A 27,142-nucleotide genomic window follows, 5' to 3' on the forward strand; every position below is an offset into this window, starting at 1 on the left:
ACAATCCAGATTATAATTTAAAAAATCAGATAGCTCAATTTTTTAGGAACAGAAAGTAGAATGGTGGTTACCAGGGGCTTAGGGAAAATGGGGAGTTGCTGTTGAGTGGGTATAGACTTTCAGTGTTGCAGGATGAAAAAGTTCTGGAGATTCATTGCACAACATGAATATACTTAAAACTACTGAACTCTACAGTTAAAAATGGTTCCGATGGTAAAAAAATTAAAAAAAAAAAAAAGAAAACCAGACGTCTGACATTAAGCTGATATAAGGCATTTATTGTGTAAAAAAGAAACATCTAGAGAATGCCACAGACAGGCCTAGTATGGCTACAGTACTGTATATAAAAGACAATTGCTCACAATAATAGCACTGAAGCACTGAGAGATATCAAAGTACTTTCTGAATCGAAGTCAAATGATACTTAGTGTGGTTTTAATATCCTCATATATATCAAAGTTTTACTACTCTGATACTTTTGTAAACCAGATAACCAGAACATCCAATTATACGGCTTTTGGTGATATATAACTTGGCAATAACCCAGTCTGGTGATACATAAAACTACTCACTGTACTCATCTGGTATATACCCGCACGAACATTTTGAAATTCCAATTTCTTGGTCAAGTGATATATTGCTTGAATTCATTAAATATATTTAGATTTCTGTATTATACAAACAAAGTTAAATGTACAACTAAATTAGTATATGAAAAGTGCTCACTATGTTTTTATGGGAAATAATCCTGACAAAAATGTTTAATGAATGTACTCTATACTAATTCTGCCTTTTTATACTTAATTCTAAATTTCTCCCCTCTAATTTACAACAAATATTGTGATTTTTATAAGAATCTATGCCTCCCCAATTCTCATATTTTTCTCTTTTCTCCTTTATTTCTTTGCTTAAATTCAGTATAAGCTTTCTTGTTATTTTAGGCTTCATGCACACTCTTATTCCTAAACACCAGCAGTTCTTCAGAGACCTAAAATCCAGTATAGGAATTACTGTGTTAGTTCTTGAAAAAGCATTAAAGACATTTTTTCCTGAAATATACAGAACATGTCATGCCAAATCTCTTGTTCACATAATAAACTGGTAATACCGGTGAATTGCACATACAGATTTTATCTCCAAGATAGAATAACTTAAATATTAAAATGTACCTTTAATTGACTTTGTAACAGACAGCAATATTCAATACAAAAATCACAAAACCCACTAACTTTAAATGCTGCATAGTACAGCATACAAACTCATCTCCCTATGACCTACTGAAACTATGACAACTTTTTAAGCTACTCTAGCATTTAAACCTTAACTAGAAATTTATACGAAACACGATTTTATGTTCAAATATGGAAATAAGTAACATAATTCCAAAACCCAAAAGCATCCCAGCATTCTGTAAAAAGAAATACCCCCAGCGGCTACATCCATGGTCACTAGCATCATTGTGCAGCATTTCAGGTACCTTAAAAAAAAAGTAAGGGAAAATAAGAGTGACATTTAAGTTTTTAGAACTACAGATTAGTTTTTAGAAAAATTTATAGGACAGTATACTAGCTTTATTTGTAGCTAGATATACTGTGAGTTCATTCCTTAAAACATTATTACATACATACTGACTCTAGCTAACAATGTCACACAGCATTTCCTAGCAGTTTAACAATGATTACTCATGATGTTCTGGGCAAGAAAAAGTTTGTATTGGTTCCAGTTTCCACTGGAAAATGAAAAGCGATATTGACTTTCCTACTTCAGTTACTGGCTGCATATCTGAACTGGATATAACATGTAGTTTGTCTTTAGTTCAGAGATAGAAAACCTTATACTATATAAGATACATATTGTCTTTGATTGCTTACAAAGTAAAAAATAAAAATAAAATAATAAAATACAATTTTAGCAGTAAGATTGGTTGGGATTATTCTGAGGACATTAGTGACAAAAAGATATGACTCCTTGGTTGATTAATAAACTAAGCATTCTGAAGTATACAGCAGGACAACAATATGCGTCTTGTCCTAGACTTCCTACAAATCTATAGAAAATTCACTGCCTGATTACTGAGATCATACCCTAAAACGATACATCAGAAGGATGTAGATATTTTTGTGAATCCGGACACATATTAAGCAAGATAAAGGTGTGATCAACAATCCAAAAAAAAAACTCTAAAAAACCTGTTCTTATATGCCACAAATTTCTGAATATAGAATCACTTCTCATAATGACTGCATTTAAAACCTTTTTTAAAAAAATGACTTTTTTTTTGAGACAGAGTCTTGTTCTGTTGTCCAGGCTGGAGTGCAGTGGTGCAATCTCAGCTCACTGCAACCTCCATCTCCTGGGTTCAAGTGATTCTCCTGCCTCAGCCTCCTAAATAGCTGGGACTACAGGCACACGCCACCACCTCTGGTTAATTTTTTTGTAGTTTTTAGTTGAGACGGGGTTTCACCATGTTGGCCAGCCTGGTCTCGAACTCCTGACCTCCCATGATCTGCCTGGTTTGGTCTCCCAAAATGTTGGACTAACAGGCATGAGCCACTGTGCCCAGCCAAAAAAAAAAAAAAAAAAAGATATTTTATTGAGCCTATAGTCCTAGCTACGCAGGAGGCTGAGGTGGAAGGATCATTTGGGCTCAGGAATTTGAGACCAGCCCGGACAACATAGCAAAATTCCACTTCCTGCTCCCCCAAAAAGAGAGAAAAAAAAATGAGGCTTTACCGAATATTTTCTCTATTTTATTGTTGGTCAATAATGTAATAAGACTTCTTAAAAACTTACCATATCAACCAGAGCAACATACATGAATAAGCCAGCAGTAAGTGCAAATATCCACATAGAAACATTTTCAGCATAATGACCAATGAAAATTCCTGTTGCCATTCCAAGATACGCCAGCATGGCTGACAAAGCATTATAAAGGACAGCCTGCTTAACGGTCATGCCAGCCTTTAGTAAAACAGCAAAGTCACCTTTAACAGAAAACGAAAAAGGAGGAAAAAGTCATTGAGAAATCATTTTTAAGACACATACCAAGATACTTCCCAGATTTAAGAAAATCTTCCAGTGTTTTTGAGAGGGGGAAAAGAAAACAAAATTAAGAATAATCTAGGGTTAAAGCAGTGTTAGTAAATCACCCTAACAGCTGTAGAAACTGTTTTTCCTTTTTATTCTTCATCATTCAACTCGATGTACAAACAATTTTTTTTTTTTTGAGACAGCATCTTGCTCTGTCACCCAGGCTGGAGTGCAGTGGCACCGATGTTGGCTTATTGCAACCTCTGCTTCCTGGGTTCAAGCCATTCCTGTGCCTCAGCCTCCTGAGTAGCTAGGACTACAAGTGCATGCCACCACACCTGGATAATCTTTTTACTTTTAGTAGAGACGGGGTTTCACCATGTTGACCAGGGTGGTTTCGAACTTCTGACCTCAGGTGATCCCCCTGCCCCGGCCTCCCGAAGTGCTGTGATTAAAGGCGTGAGCCACTGCACCTGGCCAGATATCTTATCCAAAAAAAATTTTTTAAGGCTTACACTTTGTCAAAATGATAAATACTAAAAATTTAATATTGTGGTCTTGCAGTGTTTTCAAGGAGCTTGGAATTTGGCCACAAAGAAGGGAGGAATGGGTGGAGAACACACATGAGATGATCAGCAAATGATAATGGTAATGCATAAATAAGAGCTGAAAAGTTTAATGCTACAATTATAAAAGGAGAAAAGAGACACATGAAGATGGAAATAAGAGAGGGGCTTCATGGGACTTGAATGTGGAACATAAATTAGATGCTGAAGACTATAAGGAATGGCTGAGCATATAACAAGGAACAAAAGTGAAAATGGCATCAGCGGTATGTGTGTGAATATATCTCCAAAACAAGAAAAACAAGGATGTGAACTGGGATCCAGAACTAGGGAAGGTTTTAAGGCCTAGTGACAAAGAAGAACAATATTAAAAACACAACTCATCCACTTCCCTTCAATTCCAATGAGATTCTCTTTCTCAACTTTTGTTAATGGAAGATGATTCCTTTGTATCCTGTAGTCTTATTCACCTTGTGTGTATGAGGATGATCCCTGATGTCATCAGTATGCTGGTTAGCAGACTTATGAGAAGGCATGAAATTGATGAAGCAGCTTGCTGAACTACCATTAGCAAAAGCCAGTAACACTAGAACATTTCACCCACCTAGCAAATACAATTTATGTGGTTCTCTTACCTAATTCATGAGGCAACTCATGACAGAACACAGCAACAGAAGTACTTAAACCACTTGATAAGCCTTCAGTAAAAGCAGCACCTGTGTAAAAATCAATCAGAAAAAGTTTGGCTACATTAATTTGTGTGTTTTTTAATCTTATCAGTATGCAAAATGAGGTAACAAGAAAATGGTATTTTGGCTGTGAATGAACAGAAGTTTCCCAACCCAACTCTGTATCTTCTTTGTAAGAAATCTTAGAGTACATTCCATGAGGTCTAAATTTCCCAAAGGAGCACATCGGGCATGAAAGAGAAGGGAAGGTTTTCTATGCCTTAGAGTGAGCGGATAAAGTTATACAAATCTGAGGAGTAACTGCTACCATATAAAAGGCCTATTCAAGAATATAAAATAAACTGTTTAAAAGGTTTAGGAAAAAACTCTCCTGTCAAGGGTATAAACGTGTTTCACTTGCCTCAGAGGAATTTACTCTGTAACTAGATGTTTACATTTATTCTTTCACTGTTTCAGTGAGAAAACTCTAAGACAAATAGCTGTCCCCTTTTAAAAAGCTGACATATTATACAATCAATCAATGATAAACCATGGCTGTGCATGTTTTTTGTTTTTTTTTTTCAGAGACAGGGTTTCATTCTGTTGGCCAGGTTGGAGTATAGTGGTGCGATCATAGCTCACTAGAACCTCAAACTCCCGCACTCAAGCGTTCCATCTACCTCAGCCTACCAGGCAGCTGGGACTACAGGTGTGTACCACCATACCTGGCTAATTTTTTTTATTTGTAGAGATAAGGTCTCACTATGTTGTCTAGGCTGGTCTTGAACTCCTGGGCTTAAGCGATCCTCCTGTCTTGGCCACCCAAAGTGCTGGGATTACAGACATGAGCTACCGCACCCAGCTGACTGTGCAGTTGGAAATTCCTCCTTTGTCTGTTTCAGCTCTGCATAATTTAGTACAAGAGGAAGAGCACTCGACTCCCAGGGAGCCAAGGCCAGGCCTAGCTATAACATAGCACAGCCTCCTTGGGCAAGTGGCGCCACCTTTACAGGCCTCAGCTGCCTAATTGCATGGTTCCTTCCAGCACTAAATTATTAAAATTTGTAAGTATTCTGTTATCTCCCAATTGTGGTATAACAATTTATTAGCAAAATAATTCTTCATAGGATAGAGATTGGTAACTGGACTTAGATGTATGAAGATTCCTTTAGCATAAAAGATGATGGAAAATATAATTTTACTTTTATAAATATTAGTTATATTATCGATAAGGGAACTTCAATGTATAGGGAGAAAAAAATCTCATACATGCACCATACAAATTAAAGACTGATCTTAAGACTTTGCAATTTAAGAACAGCTTTTGACAGTTACAATTTAGGTAATGGGCTAGGTACAATTTCTAGCATTTAATCATACCTAACATTTATTGAGCACTTCATTGTCAAAGTAGTAAAAGAAAAAGTAACATTTTTATAATCTTGGAAGTCACTAATATCCTCATCTAAACTAATCTATTCTTTGTTAAAATTTGACTAGGTGTTTAATGTGACATTTTCAGAATCAATCAACAAGGAACAAATATGTAGATATATACCAATTGCTAGGCCATCACTGAAATTGTGCAGGCCATCGCCCATTATCACCATCCAAGCCAGAGTGGCGATGCCGGCATCTTTCAGCTCCTCCCGAGAGTAGCGCTGGCTGTGACTGTGAGGATGGTGGTTTTGGTGGTGGTGATGATGGAGAATATGATGGTAGTCATGATGGTGGTGAATGAGATCGTCTGACTGGCCGAGTGTATCGTGGAAATGTGAATGGCATTTATTCTTGCACCCTCTGGGTACATATTCATTGTAGACTTCCTGTGGATGAGCATGAGCTATCATGACCTCTTCTTCTTCCAAGATTGCAGGCTGCTGAGAATCAAAGTGGGAGGGCTCTTGTGACTCTGCTCGTAAATAGCCTTCAGTTCCTAGGAATAAACATAAAGGGCATGGGGACAGTTAGAAGGCTTTGTTAATGGACTTGGAAACACTTCAAACCTCATTGAAAAAGTCAACAAAAGATCTTAAAGCACGATAACTCCTTCATATCTGCAGAACTAAACATTAAAGTATTACTGATGAAAAACATCAATAGATTTTAATGAATTCCAGAAATGGAATGGTCTCAAATATTAAGAATGGATTTTAAATGTTAACCTTCAATAACTACCTCTCAGATGCTCCCTTAATTTCTTCTGCCTCCCTACCTTTTTAAAAATGACTTTTTTCCTCATCCTAAGAGAAGAACCTGCTTGTTTTAGAAAATATGTTGTTATTTAAAATACTTATTTTAGAAAAATATCTTAGAGAAGTAATGAAAATTAGAAATAAAAAAACATGCATAATACTGCCATCTGACTTCCTCTTTTTTGGAAGGCAAAATTCAAGGAAAAAACAGAGAATCTGAATTATTTCATCATCACCAAGAAGCATTTATTATCTCTTTGTGCAAAGGAATATAAATTGCCACAATAAGGTTATTTTTTCTCTCCTGTACATAGTTATCAATTTTCTTGGAACCATCCCTGACACTGCAGTCCATTTCTAGGGCAGGTATTTCCTCCCCATCATTACACATTTCACTGGAGTCCATTTAAAAAACTGAAGAGGGGGCCGGGCGCAGTGGCTCATGCCTGTAATCCCAGCACTTTGGGAGGCAGAGGTGGGCGGATCACAACATCAGGAGATCGAGACCATCCTGGCTAACACGGTGAAACCCCGTCTCTACTAAAAATACAAAAAAAATAGCCAGGTGTGGTGGCGGGTGCCTGTAGTCCCAGCTACTCGGGAGGCTGAGGCAGGAGAATGGCGTGAACCTGGGAGGCGGAGCTTGCAGTGAGCTGGGATCGCACCACTGCACTCCAGCCTGGGTGACAGAGTGAGACTCCGTCTCAAAAAAATAAATAAAAAAAAAACAAAAAACAAAAAACAACCATATATCAAAACAGTGTGGTCTAGGCACAGTGGCTTATGCCTGTTGTCATTGGGTGCTCAGGGAAGGCCTCTAAAGGAGATACCTGATTTGAGACCTGCACAACAAGAGGAGGAATGCATGTAATGGTCTCAGAGAACGGTATTCCAAGTACAAGGAATAGTGAGTGCATGGCCTGGAGACAAGCCTTATGTGCTCCCAGCGTGAAAAGAGGGCCAGTGGGGCTGGAGCACAGTGAACAATGCGGGAGAGTGGTGGGCTCAGCGGGACCTTGAAGATCATGGCAAGGAGCTGGGTTGAAAATATGAATCTTAACTCAGTCTGTCCGACAAGATATGCCAAGCAAACAGCCAAGTTTCAGGAAAAACAGGAGAAACATGGTAGATACAACCTTAGGCAAGTGATCAAAATTAACACCACCAATAAGTGCCAAAGAATCATATCAGGTGGCACACCATGTCACAGAAAAGGCCAAATACCATTTTGCGGTATTCCTACCAAAACTCATCAACCTAATCATGCAAAAATACTAAACAAACCCAAAAGTAGAGGCAACTAAATGCAATATTTGATCCTGAATTGTACTCTGGAACAATATTTTGGTGGGGGTTGGGGGAGTGTTGGGGTAAAAAGCACTATTAAGGCATTTGGAAGAATAACGTCTACAGAGAATGGCACTGTATCAGTATAAATTTCCTGATTTAATAATTAAACTCTGGTTATATGAGAGAATGTCCATTTTCCTAGGAAACATAAGTATTTAGGAGTAAGAAACATCATGTCTATAACCTACTCTCAAACGGTTTAGAAAAAAAGTGTGTGTAGCTGGCCCTTTAGTCACTAAAAAATTAAAGAAAAAGGTGTGTGTGTAGACAGAGCTAGAGAAAGACAGAAAGACAGTGTGGTAAAATAACTGGGGAATATGAGTGAATGGGATACAGGAATTCTTTGTATGATTCTTAAACTTTTCTATGAATATGAATTTACTTCAAAATAAAAAGTCACAGAAAAAATAAATGTAAATATACAAAAACAACGTACTCACTGGCAATTTTTTAAAAAGTATGAGATACTGCAAAAACCAAAACCAAAGGACATGGTCCCATTTCTTCCAGATAGTCAAGCTGCCTGCAAATCATACAGCAATGAACTCCCTCCAGCCCTAAAATTTATGCTAAGAACTTACGATCATCTGTATCTACTTTCTCCTCATTTGTTGAAAGTTGAGATTCATACTTGGACAACTGCTTCTTAATCTCCGCATCATCATCATTTTCAGGTTTCTTCTGATTCTAAAATAGTGAGGGAAAACAATACTTTAAAACAGTAATTTGTTTATATGTACAGCTTTCAATCAATAACCAGGTAAGCAAAACACACAGAATACCCCCACAGTCATCTACCCTAAGTATGGTCCCACACTAGCAGCACAGTATCTCCTGGGAACTTGTCAGAAATGCATACTCCCGGCCAGGCGCGGTGGCTCACGCCTGTAATCGCAGCACTTTGGGAGGCCAAGGCAGGCAGATCACGAAGTCAGGAGTTCAAGACCAGCCCGGCCAATACGGTGAAACTCCATCTCTACTAAAAATACAAAAATTAGCCGGATGTGGTGGCATGTGCCTGTATTCCCAGCTACTCAGGAAGCTGAGGCACAAGAATCGCTTGAACTCAGGAGGTGGAGGTTGCAGTGAGCCAAGATCGTGCCCCTGCACTCCAGCCTGGGTGACAGAGGGAGACGCTGTCTCAAAAAACAACAACAAAAAAACCCAGCTAGGGGCATTTCCTTCAGGCATCTAGTGATCTGGTAACCACCTGCCTGGCTTCCTCCATGCCTCTTCTGCACACCGAAACCCCAGACTTCCCATACTTTTTATAACCTAAAACTATAGTTTTTTAGTTATTAAAACACTTTTCTTTAATAAAACACCATTAACATGATTTCTCTTTTAAAACAAGCCTCTATTAACCTTGAATTCATCACTGGGCTTTTTATCCATCCCAAATACCATACCAGAGATATTGTGATATTGTCCCTAAGTCCAAGCAGCCTTTATGTTTTGTAGAGGTCACTGTTTGAACAACGGTGTCTGTGTATCATCTACTTATAACAGAACATTTAGAATAAAAGTTATCATATAAATAACAGATTTCTTATTTGCAGTACCTTTGAATATGATGATCACCACCATACCTAAGATTTCATTCAAGCTCTAATACCATATCAAGTGTTTATACATTCTTAGATTTTAAGAGCTTTTAAAGGCAAACACGGCCGGGCACGGTGGCTCATGCCTGTAATCCCAGCACTTTGGGAGGCCGAGGTGGACGGATCACGAGGTGAGTAGATCGAGACCGTCCTGGCTAACACGGTGAAACCCCGTCTCTACTAAAAATACAAAAAATTAGCTGGGCATGTTGGCCGGTGCCTGTAGTCCCAGCTACCCGGGAGGCTGAGGCAGGAGAATGGCGTGAATCTGGGAGGCAGAGCTTGCAGTGAGCCGAGATCGCGCCACTGCACTCCAGCCTGGGCGACAGAGCGAGACTCTGTCTCAAAAAAAAAAAAAAAAAAAGGCAAACACACACACAAATCTTTACACTTATCCTGAATTTAATGCCTCAATCAGAGAAAGTACTTAAATATTTGTAAAAATAAATGAACTCAGGGTATCTTAAATCATTTATTCTGGTGCTTTATTTCTCACTGGGCAATTGTTCTAGAACGTATAGTTTAATCAATTCTTTCATTCCATAAGTATTAAGGGCCCACAATGTTCCCTATGCTAAATGCTGGGAGTAGAACATAAAATAAGCCCCACAGTCTTTGTTCTCATGGAGCTTACTATCCACAGGGAGAGAGTTTTACACAGGTAATGATTACATACTTCTTTGACTATAATTTTTGATACATTTTACAATAGAAAAGAACAGAGTGCTATTAAGAATGTATAATAACATGACCTCAATAATTTCCAGGTGGCCACAGAAAAAATATAGCTTATACCAAGACCTAAAGATAGGCAGGAATTTGGTGGGGAAGGTTGGGGAGGCAGCATTCCAGGCAGGGAGTAGCACCAGGAAGGGGCCAGCACTGTTCTGGAACTCAAAGAAGTACAAGGCGGTTGGGGCCTACTAGGTCAGAGAGGGTAGCCAGAGATGAGGCTGAGGCAGCTAAAGGAGATCACACAATAGAACTCTGTTGAGAACAGTGGACTTTGTCCAAAAACTAATGGAGCCACTGGAGGAAGGATTTTAAGTAGTGGTATGCAACCTCATCATATTTTCATTTAAACAAATCACTGCCCGCTCTGTGAAATCTAGATTGGGAAAAGGAGGAAAACAAAATAATGTGGACAGGCTCCTATTAGGAGGCAGTAACTGTCACTCAGGTGGGAGATAACCATGGCCTGGACTAGAATGACAGCAAGAAAGATGGAGAGGAATGGAGAGACCATGGACATATTTATTAAAACTTGGTTGGATGTGGGGATGAGGGGCATATCAGAGATTATTCTCTAGTTTTCAGCATGAACAATAACCTTCACTGGCAGAAGGTTAACCTTAAGTAGCAGAAGGCCCGTAACCTAAAAATATGATATACAGAATCTCCCAGGGATGCAGGATGGATCTCTTAAGAAAAATCCTAAGTAAAATGCCCTGTTATGAGCTTGAAGAACTCCCCATACTCACAATATAATGAGTAGTATTTTTCTTTTTGAGAGAATTAGATTAAAAATTATTAAGTAAGTAACTTTAATATCTGCATGCCTTTAACAAAAGATAAACTCAGCATATTCCAAAAAAGGAAGAGAACATGTAACATTTGCAAAACTCCTATGGGAAGTCTTCATCTAGAAATTATGCTTATTTGCTGTTTCATGCTCCTTAAACATTCAGTATTTACTACCATCTATTATGTACCAGACACTATTCTACACGTTGGAGACAGAGCTGTAAACAAGACAGAGAGATCCTGGCTTTTAAGAGCTTACATTCTAGTCGATACTATTTTAAAGCAGAGCGCATCAAACTACTCTGACTATAACCAACATTAATATATGTAATGTAAAACAGTAACATATATAATATTATTGCTGCATTTAAAAATATTGGTTATGACATACAGATTGATTTTACAACTCACTAATAATCTAGAGTTATAACCTAGAGTTAAAAAAGAAAAAATTATTCTGTGTCAGATAACAGAGGGCCTATTTCTTGGAGTCCTAGGTTAAAGAGTGCTAAGTTAAAGAAAAGCTATCCTTAGCTGGGCATGGTGGCATGAGCCTGTAGTCTCAGTTACTTGGGAGGCTGAGGTGGGAGGATTGCTTAAATCCAGGAATTTGAAGCGCAATGAGCTATGATCATGCCACTGCACTCTAACCTGGGCAACAGAGGAAGATCCTGTCTCTTAAAAAAAGATCCTGTTTTCTTAAAAAAAGAAAAAAAAAAAGAAAAGCTGCATTTAGGTAAAATTTGGAAACGAAATTGAAATGAGAATGTTAAATAAATTATGACATTTTGACCCGATGTACAGTTAAAAAAAGAAAAAAACAACCCATCCCCAAGTCTCCCAGAATGAAAATTGATCTTTTTTTTTTAAATGTAAGAATAATTGCAGAAGACTTAAAGAAGTAGGAATAAACTAGTCCATATATGGCAGATAACCTAAAACTATGATATATGGGATCTCCCTAGGGTGCAAGATGGCTCTCTTAAGGAAAATTCTAAGTAAAAAATGCCTGAAGAGCTCCCAGTACTCACCATATAATGAGTAGCTTTTTTTTTTCTTTTTGAGATAATTAAATGAGATTAGAAACTATTCAATAACATTAAGAAACAGTCCAAGGGAAGCAATTGGGTCAATGGGAACACAGAAGATGACTTCCTTGATTAAGAATAAATAAGCTATTCTTATTTTACTTCTTCCCTCTATATTTAGGTCCATTAAACAGAGGGTTCAAAATTTTTAATTTGAGATTTCGGTGAATGTAATATCCCTAAGAGCAAACACTCCAAGTACGTAAACACTCTCCTGTTTATACATGCATTTGTTTCCCACAGTGAGCTCTATGCTCAGCAAGAATCAACTGTGTTAGTTTTGAAACCTCTTCACGCCAGTTATACTTATTACTGTAATTGCACGATTTAATTACACATTGCTCAAACTATGAAACGATGGTAAGGAGTTACTTCTTTTTTGTGGGGTAGAGACAGTGTCTTGCTATGTTGCCCAGGCTGCTCTCAAACTCCTGGCCTCAAGCAATCCTGCTGTTTCAGCCTCCCAACATGCTAGGATCATAGGCGTGAGCCACCGTGCCTGGTAGGGGATACTTAATTCTGTGAACACAAAAGCTGAATACTTGGAAGATTCAAAGGCAAGGTGCTAAAAAAAGATATCAAATTACGTAAGGCTACCACTGAATAAATTTTTTTTTTAATTTCCAAAACCTAGATTCTACATTCAGAATAGCTTTAAGTGTGTAATCTCTTGTTCAATTTTAGAGAGACCAAAATTGGAAATCATAGATGAAGCAGCATGGCTGATAAAGAAAAAAAGAAATGATACAGAATACGGAACTCCAACTCGAAGAAAATCCTGGTCAATATCAAATGACCAGAATATGAGTGTACAGATGTATTAGGTTAGATTAAAATGTTGAGATGTGAACACATCACTTTTCTTTTCTTTCTTTTTTTTTTTTTTTTGAGACAGAGTCTAGCTATTGCCCAGGCTGGAGTGCAGTGGTATAATCTCAGCTCACTGCAGCCTTTGCCTCCCAGGTTCAAGCAATTCTTGTGCCTCAGCCTCTCAAGTAGCTGAGATTACAGGCATGCGCCATCTCACCTGGTTAATTTTTGTATTTGTAGTACAGATGGGGTTTCACCATGTTGGCCAGGCTGGTCTCAAACTCTTGGCCTTAAGTGATCTGCCTGCCTTGGCCTCCCAAAGTGCTGGGATTACAGGCATGAACCACCCCACCTGACCCACATCATTTTCAAGAGTCTCCTGTCAGTCTTCTGAATGACTTGCCTGATCATATCAAATAAAAAGTGGCAAATTACCATAGGCGACTCAAAAGGGTTTTTTTTGGCCAAAAAGAAAGAGCCTATTGTTTGACTTCATACCATTTCTGATCCAATTTGCAAAGGGCAAGTCTGTAAAAGTCACATACCCTTTAAAAGAAAACAGAACATTTAGCTACTGGGTGACTAATTGGAAATTAATGACATTAATTAATCATAACTACTAATAAATATTGATAGTGTATCCATGTATACACGATGCTTCTGGTCTTCAAGGCCCTGCTGGTACCTTTTCTGGTCACTTATACAGATGTTCATCCTTGCCTTTCTTACCCTGTCATGAATTTCAAAAGAATAGCAAAGATAGAAAACTTCAGAGCTATTAAGGTATAGAAATGCTCCTCATAAATATCTCTGGGACCAAAAAGTACTTCAAGGGTACTGAACTCCCTCTCAAATAAAGCTCATACAACCTGGGCATGCTAGTCTAACAATCTAGTTAGAGTACTACTATAAATAAATGTCTGAAGCATAGTAAGTACTCGGTATACTTTTTCTTACCTTTTTCTTCTTATCTTTAAATTGTTTGATCAATGTGAGGACATGTTCAACAAGAAACATGAAATACAGGCCTCCTAGAGCTGTCAGACCCTTCCATGTAGAATCAAAATAGGCACTTTCTTCTATGTTTTGAGAAGACAGATGACTGAAAAGTGGTCCTCTTTTCATTTCCATTGCTGGTTCTTCATGGCTATGACTATGGTGGTGACTTGCATGAGACTGAAGGCAAAATAATTTATTATTTATAAATTCATCAGTTTCACACAATGAGTCAGAAAGTTGGCTAGGTAAGGTCAAAATTGAAATCATTCAGTTATGCAATTATTCAGATACTTCAGAGATGAGATGAAGTTTAGGACATTAAAAATAAAATCACCAATGAGCAGCTAGCTATCTAGAATTTAATGCATGTCATGTACTTCAGATACATTCCCAGTGACCCTTATAATACATAAATAGTGAGCATTTTCAATGCTTGACAAACTACCATGGCCACAAATAACAGGAATACTAGACTTAATGTGCACAGTTTCTACTGCTTATTTTCCCGACCGAAAAGCCCATACCAATGTCATCAGACTAGTATTGTAAGAAGCCTGGTGTGTGTGTGTTGGGTTCTGGCATGTACCCTAGATCCAGGTGCACCGCCCTAGCAGCCTGTAGCTGAGTGGAGTAGTAACTACTGCTGTTGCACATTAGGGAATCGGGTGTGGAACACACTAAGAGACTGGGGGATTACAGAGTACACCCCATACACACGCCACTTTCTATCAGTAGGTATTCCCGAATGTCTGCCATCTGGTGGTTTCAGAGCTTGTCAGAGCAACATAGTTTTCTTTCATTACTGAATGGAACATGAGATTTATAGTGCTCTAGGCATGGTGTGATTTCCTTTTCCCACATACTCGAAAATCTTTAATGGGAATTTAAAGAATGAAACACGCATATTTTTTAACTAAGCATCTATTCCAAATATCTGATGGAAAAGTAAATTCACTTTACCAAACTTGTGTTATGTGTCATGAAGTGTAAATCTCTAAACACATACATAAACATTCAACTCTGAAGAAAACCTCCAAGTTTCTTGGGTACATAAAGGGTCACATATTTTATTTTTTGGCAATTACACTAACAGATAAAGCAGATAACTCACATTGCTGCAGTCTATCACAGTACTAATAGCCAGGCAGAATTTGTCTCTTTTTATTAAGTGGGTTTCAAAAAGTTAAATTAGTCTGTGTTTTGTAAAAGGAAAGCAAAATTCACAAATGTATTAAGATCAAGCAGAAAAATACAGCTTTCACTTACCAAATATATTTTAAAATAAGCTTTTCTAAACCAAATTTCTAACATTTTATACAAAAAATTCTAGTATAAACCAAAACATATTATTTTTTTCAATGTTGAATAATCAAACACTAACAAGACAAGTTACTATACTTACATGTGGAAGAAGGTGTAAAAAAGCATCACCACTCAAAGTCCCAACGGCCAGTGCCACAAGGAAACTCAGGAGAAATTTGAAAAACACCCGATTCATGAGAGGCACTAAGATAACCCCCAGCAGAGACAGGAAACTGATGATGGAAATGGCTATAAAACCACCAACCCAGGCTGTCAAACAAAACAAAACAGAGCAAAGAAAAATTATACAACTAATAAACTTTACAAGAAAGACTTTTGGAGAGTAGCATAAAGCAGCACGTAAAAGGAGAGAAGCTAAAAACACACAAATTTAATGCAAATAGGACCTACTGTGGCAACAGCCCAATAACCAAGAAATCTGTTGTTGGCTCAAATGAACAACCTGACTGGTACTTAAGAACTCTCCAGGTAAGGAGCATAGCTCTAATGGGAAATTCTTCAGGTCGGGGTGAAAGAGGAAAAAAAAATGGTTACCAAGGATGAACTGTAGCTCACTTAGGAACTCAGCTTTCAGATTCCCCATAAGAGCTAAATTATAAAATAATTTTTTTTTTTTTTTTTAAAGAGAAAAGGAAAAGAAAATGAAGAAGAGGAAGAAATCAGGAATTCAATAATGTCCTCAGAAAACAAAGAAAAGAAGAGGAAGAAACCAGGAATTCAGTAATGTCCTCAGAAAACAAAGCAGTGATTCCTTCCTCATTACTTTTGAGCAATGCGACCCTATGCTATAGCAGAGCCTATCCTAGCTTCACTTATCAATAAGAATGCATCAGTATTAGGTTTCTAAGCAGCATAAATGAACCCAAGACCTCTTCCCAAGCAGTGTGACATGATATAAAAATCCCAAATTTCAGGTGATCCTGACACCTTCTTGTAGGATGAACCCAGAGAAGTCCTAATTGAAATTTTATTTTCTGGGTTTTTTTTCCTTGCTTTCTTCACATTCAAGGCAAAGAACAACTAAGATGACATATTCAGAATTGTACTGGAAAACAAATAGGCTGATGCAAATCTAAGGAAAAGCACAACATAAATGAATCTACTGAAATTGTTTTTACATAAAAAAGGCAATTTTACCTATTTGTAATGAATAGGTCTTTGGAGGGATTTCAGCCTTCTTTTCACTTGTATGAATGAGACAAGATCTAGCATCAATTTGGTTGATGATGGCTGGACAGAGATAGTTGAACTCTGTTGCATTCAGCGGAACCTGGATGCCCATGCCATGAGATGTCAGTAGCTTTGATGCATTGAAACACTGAAAGAAACAAAGTAGTGAAAATCACCAAAAGGCATCCCCATCACAGTAGTGTGATGACACAATATCCTTTTTTACTAAAGCTACTTCTTTGTTTTCTCGAATTAATGAAAATTAAAATCAACTTCTGTTTTGAGCACTTTGGAACTTGCCTCCAGCCACCTAGCGATACTATGTCACCACAGTGGTATCCCACCTCTTCTGTCTACTTCATCAGAGAAGCAGTACATCACAAGTCACCTAGGGAGAAAGCCTCAGGTGGAACAAGCATGAGGATAAATGGAGATTCACAAGCCTGTTAACTCACTGTATAAATGTATTAAGGAAATGAGCTTTAATTTCAAAATGGGGCTCGTCAGAGATTGAGAAATATGCTGCTTCAGTACTAACGCTATCTTACTTGGCCTAAACAAGTCCAAGACATGCCTCTCTTCTAGTAATGACTTTACTTGCAAAAACTCAGTTCTGTCTACATACCTGGCAAAGTAATGCTCTGCAATGAGAGGATATTAAATTATGCAGATTATTCTTGTGGAGGGCAAGGCTGGTTAATAAAACAAACCTGTACCGGCAGGCAGATGTTTTCAACTATTTAATTAGATGACAAACTTAGTTTGAAGATACTCCTCTGCAATCTCTCCCCCAGCCAAAAAAGAAAAAAAAAAACAACAACAAAAAAACCCAAAACTGGCTTTAGTACCAGTTTCTCATCTTCTGTAAAGACATTTTCAACTTCCACCACAATTCTCAGTCGGTACAACTCACAGCAAACTTTATCACCAGGGCTGCTATGGCTATGGCCATTACTAGGATTAGTCCAGAATTAGTACAGTCACACGCTGGTTTGCATGAAGTACTAAAGTTTTGCTTATTAAACTGTATCAACTAATTCCTTGTTCCTTTCTTTTTTGACATAATTCCCCGTTCTTGACATCTGTCAGCCAAGGTGAATTACGTACAGTCTGGAAGTCTACTCTAGAAAAACCACATGAACTCAGAACCTCACTGCCCCAACTTTTCCCTTGTCCAGCATGACATTCATGGAAACTGCTCCAATTTCAATCATTCCTCAAGTCATGGTGGACCTTCTGTCAAGGAGGCAGCAGTGGTATTCTCAGTAGTCTTCAGCCCCCTCAGTCACACCTTTCCCTACAATATGGATTCTAACTCCTGCTTTCAACCCCTCATTTTCTATTTTTTATTAATAATGTTCACCTTTATAGACTTTCTCTAAAGATAGCCTTGATATCTTTCTCTATATATTTTATATTCTATATTAGAAAAAATTGTAGGAGGCAGCACTATGCTCACCAAAAGAACTGTTCCCTAAGTTCTGAATTGGGAATGTTTACAACATAGCAGGCATGCTTTGTGGCAAGTGCCTTGCTGAGAAGGTGGAAATTCCCTTCTCAATAACTTCAACATTTTGCTTTTAAACTCCTCACAACTAGAGATAGAGTAGCAGAGACAGGACAGACACACAGGTATATTAAAATAATGAACAGCACTCATCTTACCTCCTGAGGATTTTCATTTGTGTTTCTGGAATACATAAAGCCTTTTCGGGGTTCGCTCACAGATTCATTTGTTTTCCTACCAGCCAGCCGGCTCCCCCGGCTCTTTTCTGTGACACTGGGTGGAGTGGAGCTGCTTACATCTTTGGGGAAGAGTTTTCCAGGTCTTGGAGTCTCTATTGTCTCTAGAAAGTGAGTTCCTTCAGAGACAGTGTTGTACACAGTTGAGGTCACTTCACTAGCACTAACACTGTCCTTGACATTCCTTCTACCACTGGCATGTTCTGATCGGTGAGCTCCTTTCCCCTGGCTATTTCTAGGATCTTTACCTGAACTATCTGAGTCATGGTCTGGGCAAAGAGCTTTTCGTTTATTTTTACCAGAAGCAGCATGATTACGGTGAGAATGATGCTCATGGTCTGAGTGATGCTCGTGGTCTGAGTGATGCTCGTGGTCTGAGTGATGCTCGTGGTCATGGTGTATATGGATTCTTTTAATCTTATCTATGCCTATATTTTGAAGTAATTTTCTGAACCCTTCAACTGACAAAGAATTATTTTCTCCATAGCGGTAGAAAAGCTGTTGTAGATGATATTGCCGTGTGGTAATTGCCAAGTCAACATTAATGCCAGATTCCCAATTCGGACTAATTTTCTCAGTGGTCTGGGGGAAAGCAGCTGCTTTTAGTTCATGAAGGGGATTTGTGACAGAGAGGGCAAAGGTCAGGATCAAGATTACAGATAACTTCCTCGCCATTGCGCCTTCCTAGAAAAGACAGGAAAAAAAAATTCTTGACTCACTTCTAAAACAAATTGAATTAAGAAACCTCATACTGAAAATTAATGTGTAATCAAATAATCAAAGTTGCCAGAGCATCATGTGGTGTGACCAGTGTGATGCTAGGTACTGTGAAGATGGAAAGAACTAGAGTCCTAGGCTCTACCCTTGCATTCCTAAAACACATGAAACAACTGGAGAACAGCTGAGTGCTAAGAGACTGCCATTAGCACTGTAAAAGCAATAGTAATTCAGAGACAAGGGAGATCCATGTGGCCACAGTCATCAACTTCTTACTGAAGTAGAGAATTTATTTGAACGATTATTTGAATCATTGAGGCCAATGATTCATAATTAAATCTAGGCTGGGTGTGGTGGCTCATGCCTATAATCCCAGCACTTTGGGAGGCTGCGGCAGGCAGATCACCTGAGGCCAGGAGTTTGTGACCAGTCTGGGCAACATTGTGAAACCCAGTCTCAAAAAAAAAAAAAACAAAAAAAACCGAAATGAAATCTAGCTACCTTGATCATCACCATCATTTCATAAAATAACCTTCAAACACCAAAAAATAGAAATAATAATCTCAGAATTCACATATTTAAAAAATTTTAAACGAATACACTCTCCTTATATACAAGCCCATTTAAGACCCCTTTCCCCAATCACAATCCTCAAAGGTGCTCAATTTTGCCGGTGTATCCCTCAGGATATTTTCTATGCATACTCAAATACATGTATACTTAATTTTAAAAAAAAATTTTTTTTTTTTTTTTTTTTTTTTTCCTAGAGACAAGGTTTCACTATGTTGTCCGGGTTGGTCTTGAACTTCTGGCCTCAAGAGATCCTTCACCTCCAATTCCCAAAGTGCTGGGATTACAGGCGTGACCACTACGCCCAGCTTCAATAAGTGTATACTTTAAATACACATTGAATCTTTTTTCCGACTTGACAATGAATCAGACACATTTTGTCCATACATAGAATTCTTAAAGTAAATTGAACTTCATGAAAAACTCACTGTAGCATCCTTGTGTTACTACAAACCAGTCAACATTTAATCACAGGCTGTTAATCATCCACAGCACTGTTTGGAACCAAAGGCCTATATACCCCAAAGAGGAGGGAGCAATTGAGTTGGAGCTTGAAAAGCAGAATTCAGTTAAGCAGAGCCAGAATTCAGTTAATTCAGATCCAGTAGGATGTCCAGCACCAACGGTGGAGGTGATGATGGTCAAACTCACATCTCCAGCAAAAGACGCAGACGTCAAATTTCCAACTAAGCAAGAGCCTACCACGGTCAGCTGTTCTTTGGACAGGGCTCTCGCATTCACTACCTCATCTAAAATACCGGTAAAACCTATTTTGCAAGGCGAATGAGGAAAACACATGAAGGAATGTGTACTACAAGTAGTCGTTAAACTCATATGTTGCACAAGTGCGGGGTATCATACAGGGAACCGTGGGAAATGGAGGTACGGCGTAGAACGAGGCTCCTGAAAGAGGAATCTTTGGGGCTTGAAGTTTCGGGAATTCTTTTACTAGGTAAAAGATAAACATTTAGAAATCATTCCCAGGAGAGAGGCGAGGAGCGGGGTGGGAGGGGACTAGCACAGGGGACAGCTCCGAGCCTTTCTCCAGGCAGGATGCTGAGCGCGGTCGTGGACCCATTGAAGGATCTCCTTTCCTGCAAGTTGGTGCGTGCTGGAGGAAAAAGGAAAGCAGAAGGGAAGGGCCTTAGAGAAAAAGGCGAGTACAAAAAACAGAAAGGAGGGCACAAAGCTCTCTTCTAAAAGCTTTTTATTTCTAAACACGTCAGTCCCTTCTTCGAATATGGGATGAAAAGTACGGATCTTTTCATCAAAAAATTCTCCGTTGCACCCCGAAGCCCATCTGAGCACCCTAAGAAGTCCGGCTCTCTAGGGCGAGTGGGCGCCTGCGGCTGGCTCCCCCCAGCATCCTCTTTCTGTAGCCCCCCTGCCCGGTCCGCAGGATCCTGTTCTCCGCAGAACCACCCCCCACCCCGCCACGCCTGTCTAGCCTGCGGAGCTCCCCTCCCAGCTGCCCTGCTCCCGGACCTGAAAGACTCACGTCTCCGCGGCCTCGTTGTCCCACGGCCCGGCCACGCGCGCAGGTTTGGTTTCACACGGGCGGTCCAGAGGGCTCGGAACGGGCCCACTGGTGTCTTCGAGAAATCTCTACCAGGCGCGAACACGCGGTGGTTTCATTGGGTTGGCTGCCCCTCGGTCCGGGGGCAGCGCCGCGCAGCCACCCGGCAGCCGCGCCCCTTGCTTTCGCGAAGCTGGAGGACAATCACTAATTACCGCCGCGCGCAGCGCCGCGGGGAACCACCGCCCCCTTCGCCCAGGACTGCAGGGCATGCGCAGTGCGACCCCGGAACCCGGCTCCGCAGACAAATCCGCTTTTCCGTGTATTCGCCGACGCCGCGGGGGCGTGGCGCGGCCCTAGCGCACTGTAAGCAGTTGGGGGTCATTTCCTTGAGGCCCTACTCGCTAGCCAGCGCCCACGGGGCCAGCCCTGGCTGCTGCTGGGAGCCGGGTCGTAAGGGGCAGCGGGATGTTTCTGACGCTGCCCTGGCACATGAGCCCTGGGTCCTTCGGGAGGGTACCGAGCCACTCGGGTCGGATTTCGCTGTTGGGACAAAGGCCTGGCTCGTGCGCGGAGCGGGGCCACGGTCTAAGAGCAGAGCTAGCAGAGCGGCGGCCTTGCACAGGGGTTCCAGCTTGCGGTGGGAACAGAGAGCCGCAGTGGGGCGGGGCTGCCTCTGTCTGGCCCTCGGCTGCCTGCGAAACGTGGACCGGGTGATGCCACAGGAGAAACCACCCTAGTAGTTCCGCTCCGAGGGCGGAAGTGCGCGTCTCTGTCTGTGCGGCTGACCAGTTAGCGACATGGTGGCACCCGTGCTGGAGACTTCTCACGTGTTTTGCTGCCCAAACCGGGTGCGGGGAGTCCTGAACTGGAGCTCTGGGCCCAGAGGACTTCTGGCCTTTGGCACGTCCTGCTCCGTGGTGCTCTATGACCCCCTGGTAAGAGGTCGCTGGACGGCCAACCCTTGTGCTTTTCGGGTTGAACCTGTGGACGTGCTCCGGGCGCGCTGTAGTTGCCGCCCCAGACCTAGGCGGCGAGTCGGGCCGGCTCAAGGGAGCGGGGTTTGGGCTCGGAGTCTCCAGTGGACCTGCCGGACTCCCTCCTCGCCCCTCACCCTTTGCCGTCTCACGCGTGGCGTCATCCTAGGGTCATTGCTGCCCATGACCTGCCAGTAACCTTTTAGTCCCACGCAGAAACCGGAATGATGAGCATCTTACCTGAAGCCTTCGTTGGGAACTGTAGTACCGTTAATCAATTTGGGTTTTAAAACAATTGAAATTTATATGTAGATTAAAAACATCATCCCACAGGTGCAATCTCATTTCTGTATTTCCTTCAGTTTTGGTTAATGAACTTTTGTTGTACTGAATTTCAAGGAAATGTTACCTGTGTTTTAACTACGGGAATGGACATTTTAGAGAAAGTGCCAGTTTGGGGGAAAGGTCATAGGGAATGGGGATCCTAAGCACTGATTATAAGGCGGGACTTCCCTCGACTTCACCCAGTCAGTTGGTTATTTTCTTGGCGCTTTCCTTACCATATTTCTCAAGTGAATAGTTTTTGCAAGCTCCCCAGAATTCATTATAACCCCATTCCCAATGGCTAATTTAGGTCGATACAGTTAGTCTTGCATCTCAAAAGGAGGCTCAGTATAAAAAGTAAAATATTGAAAATTAAAATACAACGCAGGAGATGGCTATATGTATTTCTGTTCATACTGCTTTATTAATTTGATTAAAAATTTCATTATTGGCCAGGAGCGTGTCTCATGTCTGTAATCCCGGCACTTTGGGAGGCAGAGGTGGGAGCATCGCTTGAGTCCAGGAGTTGGAGACCAGTTTAGGCAACACAGCGAGACCCCAGTCTCTACAAAAAGTTAAAAAAAAAAAATAGCTGGGTGTGGTGGCGTGCGCCTGTAGTCCCAGCTACTCCGGAGGTAGAGGTGGGAGGATCGCTTGCGCTCAGGAGTTTGAGGCTGCAGTGGACGGGGGTCGCACCACTGAACTCCAGCCTGGGCAACAGAGCCAGACCCTATCTCAAAAAAACATTATTCTCACACCCTTTGGAGATTCAAATATATGTATGAAATATTTGTATCCACATTACCCCATCTTGAGCTTGCTTGCCTCTTCCTGGTTTTTGTTTCTTGTTATTTGCATTCTTGAATGGCAAGAGAAAGTGCAAAAAACAAGGGTAAACTTTAAAGGGACCATGAGGCAAGGACCGACTGTAGAATGGGAGAGACCACAGCAGGCTCTCCATCATCTCCCACAGCGTCTCCTCATCCAACGCCGTGAGCGTGGAGCCTTGCGGCATTGCGGCACCGTTCCGCCATGGCTGGGCACTGGGAGGACCCTAAGAGGGGCGGCCATAGGGGTGGAGTTGTCAGGGAAGCAGGAGCCCGGGAGAGCCAGGGTGACACGCTTTTAAAATCAACTCCATCGTAAAATTAGCAAGGTTCACTCTTTGCCAGTCAACCCAGGGTCTTGAGATGTTTACGGCAGAGGAAGCAGCTTGGTAAAGTCTGCAAGGACAAACTTGCCCCTATATCACAGGACAAGATCTGCTTTTAAGACGATTATACTCATGCTTTGATGTACTTACACACTGAAATGAAATTCTGATTCAGCTGTAGAATTCCATCTTTTTGCAGCAGTTGAATGGATTTGTTTCCATGCATTCCATCAGATTTTAAATGATAACCTGGTGGCTGAGCTAGTGAATTTTAGCATATTGACAAAGAAGTGTTGAGCCTAAAAAGTACTTTGTCCTGTTAAATATTTGCTGGTTGGGCTTTTTTTTTTTTTTTTTTTTTTTTTTTTTTTGGAGTGTAGTGACAGTCTCTGCTCAGTGCAACCTGCAACCTCCACATCCCGAAATCAAGTGATTCTCGTGCCTCAGCCTCCCTAGTAGCAGGGATTACAGGTGTGCACCACCACACCTGGCCAATTTTTGTGTTTTTAGTAGAGACAGGTTTTACCACATTGGCCAGGCTGGTCTTAAACTCCTGGCCTCCCGAAGTGCTGGGATTAAAGGCATGAGCCACCACACCTGGCCTCGATTGGGCTTTTAAGTAAATATGGGAATAAAAGCATTTCAAATGCTAAAATAAAGTTTTGGGAATGATGCTCATTCAGCAAATCTTCGACGACCATCTGTGGGCTAGCCCTGGGCTGAGTGATGATGACACAAGGTAACGAGTGATAACTCGTGGCCACCAAGGAATTCTCAGTCTAGTGGGAGAGACAGTGAAGTACAGTAAATTGTTTTCCAGGCTCAAATAACCTATATGTGAAATATATTAGTTTATGCACATTTGCCTCTTCCTTTTTCTTAGCCATGAGAATTCTAGTTGGCATATAAGCAGATACAAAGCCATTGCCGTTGACAACAGATAGAGAAAGGGGCTGTAAAGAGGAAGGTGCAGTAGTCACAGTTAAAGTCTTTAGTGGTGTGTGAAGTATGAGAGCTCCAAGCATGGGGAGAGGTTGGTGAAAGCAGTCTGTTGAGGATCTGTGGAGAACCTGGCAATAGGCCCTGCAGGAATCTGATGTGTGAGGACCTTAGTAGTTGTGGCCTTGTGACATTGTGCCACTGGGTCTGAAAAACCCACCGTCTCATTGGCCATGGCATGCAAAGTGAACTGTGCTTGTACCCATTAATCACAGATTCTTCTATTGGAGGGCTTTTTTTTTTTTGTCAGAGAAACCCTCAGATTGGTGCAAGCATAGTAGGCCTACTTCCACAAGGAAGCAGCTGCTTGTCTAGTTTGGTGTGTCAGGACAGGCTGCCTAGGTGAGAAGGATGTGGGCACTGTAAGAGAGTGAGCAGAAGCAGGTGGGTGGATGCAGACGCAAGAGCTCAGTGTAATGGGAGGACAAGATGCTGGGAATGTGGAGTCTCAAGAAAGGCAGGACTGATTTAGAGGAATGGATAACTTAAGCCATGGTTAAAAGTTTATGGATTGAAGAAGGCAAATCTGTTTGATGTAATCCTGATCTTTTTACTAGCATCGAAAACACTGAAATCTGTTTTTACTTATTAATTTTTCTGTAGGCTAAACTCCAGTTTACTAACTGTATTTTCTTCTCTAAAGAAAAGGGTTGTTGTTACCAACTTGAATGGTCACACCGCCCGAGTCAATTGCATACAGTGGATTTGTAAACAGGATGGCTGTAAGTATTAACCAGATTGTTAAAGTTGATCTCAATTGCTTTCTGATAAAATATGGTTAGCCATTTTTTTCTCATCACTTCTCTTAATTTAGCATTACCTTATATGATGTTATGCAATTGGAGAAACAGAAGAAAAATGGTATTCCCAGTGAAATATCTGAACTGTATTTTTACTTTGTAGCAGTTGAAGCTTGGTTTATACAGCAGTGCTTAGGATGAGGGTAGTGCAGCCCTAGACTTTGGCAGGATCCTGTCCCACCTCCCCAGTTGCCTATAACCTTTATTAAAAAAACTTGTAAGCAGGGCCTAGACTGAGGCTGTGTTTTAGAGACTTGGTTTCTTGGTCTGTTTCTGCCATAAACAAGCTATTGCTTTTTCTTCTTATTCTTTTTTCTTTTATTTACTTATTTAAATTTTTTTTTTTTTTTGCCAACTAGTTGGAGACTAGAATATTAATTTTTTTTAAGAGACAGGATCTCACTTGTTGCCCAAGCTGGAATGCAGCGGCTCCGTCAGAGTTCTCTGCAATAGCTGGGACCGCAAGTGTGTGGCACCATGCCTTTCTAGTTTTTTAGTTTTTTCGTTGTTTTTTTTTTTTTTGAGACGGAGTCTCGCTTTGTCACCCAGGCTGGAGTGCAGTGGCGCGATCTCAGCTCACTGCAAGCTCCGCCTCCCAGGTTCACACCATTCTCCTGCCTTGCTCTGTAGCCCAGGCTTGTCTCGTACTCCTAACCTCAAGCAGTCTTCCCTCTTTAGCCTCCCAAAGTGCTGGGATTACAGGATGAGCTACTGTACCCGGCCAGCTATTGCTTTTTTAGGCAAGACATTGCATCTCTATTGATCCTAGTTTGTACCTTAATAACATCTGAGAAGTAAAAGATTGGACTAGATCAAGGGTGTCTTAGAGGTTTGTAAGACCTATGAGATCAAATTATTTTCATAATGATATCAAGAAGTTATTCACAGTATTCATTCTCATTGTCATGAATGTACAGTGTTTTCCAGCAGCTACATGATGTATGATACTGCAGCAGATTAAATACAGAAGCAGATATGAAAATCCAGCTATATTCTAATAAAATCATATGTTAAAGAGATTTGTAGGAATGTAAAATAGTCCCTCTTTTTCATTAAGTTTTTGTTTTGGAAACCATTGGGGTTTTTCCCCATCAAAATGTTATATATGTTCACACATCATAGAACCCATTGTTATTTTTAAGTAAATGGTTAAGCACATATTTTTCATATTTCTCAGTTTTAATTTCTAATGTGGTTAATATTGGTACATATGGTTCATATAATCAAAAGCTTTTTGGGGTCCTCCAAAATTGTAAGACTGTAAAGGAATTCTAAGACCAAAAGTTATGAAAATTTCTGGACAAGATTATCTCCAGGTCTCTTCCATCTCTAAGATTCTGACTCCAGAATTTTCAGTTAAGATATTGGTTGCCTTTAGATGGTGCTCCCAAAATCCTATATTTCTTTAGTTATCTTAAATATATCTACTGTAGTATTGATATGGATTCTGAATTAGTTTTATTTTTCATTCCACAATCATTTGAGGGCATTTTGAGCCAGGCACAAATGCAAAATTTTCTGAATTATTAAGACTTTGCTATGATTTTATAAATGATGTTAAAAAAAGTTTTAATAAGCTACTTATTTCATTTGGTTCTGTAGGATTAGTCACATGTTAGGTCAATAAAAATCATTAAATGGTACAAGGGATGCTTGTTAGTGTGGATAATAAAACATAATTGCAATTATATTAATTGCCACCAGATAACATCAAAGACTGACTTTCAGTATAGGAATTTGTTATAAAATATTAATTTAGGTTTGTATGTTTTATCTTCCGTTTAAAAGTGAGGTTACATAAAATGAATTGCTTGTGTATTACTGTAATCTATAACTATTATGATTGATTTCCTTTCATTGAACTGCCAGATAATGCAGATAGCCTTTCCAACCCTCTATCAGTGATATATAAAATTTTAATATAATTTTGTATTTTTAATATGTCTGAATTTTAACATTACTTTTATGTATAGACATTCTTAAAATCATATAGTTAAGTGGCTTAATTGCTGTGAC

The 27,142-nt window shown here is 40.1% G+C and overlaps 2 protein-coding genes across 5 annotated transcripts in view; one reads left to right on the forward strand and one right to left on the reverse strand.

Moving 5' to 3' along the window:
• Positions 1–257: 257 nt before the first annotated feature.
• SLC39A6 (solute carrier family 39 member 6) lies at positions 258–21,137 on the reverse strand. 2 transcript variants are annotated; one of them, XM_024235715.3, is made up of 10 exons: positions 20,856–21,137; positions 17,993–18,754; positions 16,295–16,475; positions 15,237–15,406; positions 13,793–14,011; positions 8,391–8,496; positions 5,823–6,200; positions 4,232–4,312; positions 2,794–2,984; positions 258–1,477 (listed from the first exon to the last, which is right to left on the reverse strand). In XM_024235715.3, the coding sequence occupies exons 2-10, from the start codon at positions 18,743–18,745 to the stop codon at positions 1,325–1,327; spliced, it is 2,232 nt and encodes a 743-aa protein (XP_024091483.2). In that variant the 5' UTR covers positions 18,746–18,754; positions 20,856–21,137; the 3' UTR covers positions 258–1,324.
• Positions 21,138–21,195: 58 nt separating this feature from the next.
• Positions 21,196–27,142, forward strand: part of ELP2 (elongator acetyltransferase complex subunit 2) — a 44,700-nt gene continuing 38,753 nt past the window's right edge. For 2 of the 3 annotated variants that reach the window (XR_002912214.3, XM_054538205.2), the window contains exons 1-2: positions 21,674–21,811; positions 24,970–25,048. Coding sequence is in view for 2 of the 3 variants with exons in the window: in XM_054538205.2 (XP_054394180.2) it covers positions 21,674–21,811; positions 24,970–25,048 (217 nt within the window). In the remaining variant the exon portion in view is untranslated. Of the gene's footprint in view, positions 21,812–24,969; positions 25,049–27,142 lie in introns of all 3 variants that reach the window. The other variant, XM_024235789.3, reaches the window with a different exon arrangement.

This window comes from Pongo abelii, chromosome 17 (assembly GCF_028885655.2).
Source record: "Pongo abelii isolate AG06213 chromosome 17, NHGRI_mPonAbe1-v2.0_pri, whole genome shotgun sequence".
NCBI classification, from domain to species: Eukaryota; Metazoa; Chordata; class Mammalia; order Primates; family Hominidae; genus Pongo; species Pongo abelii.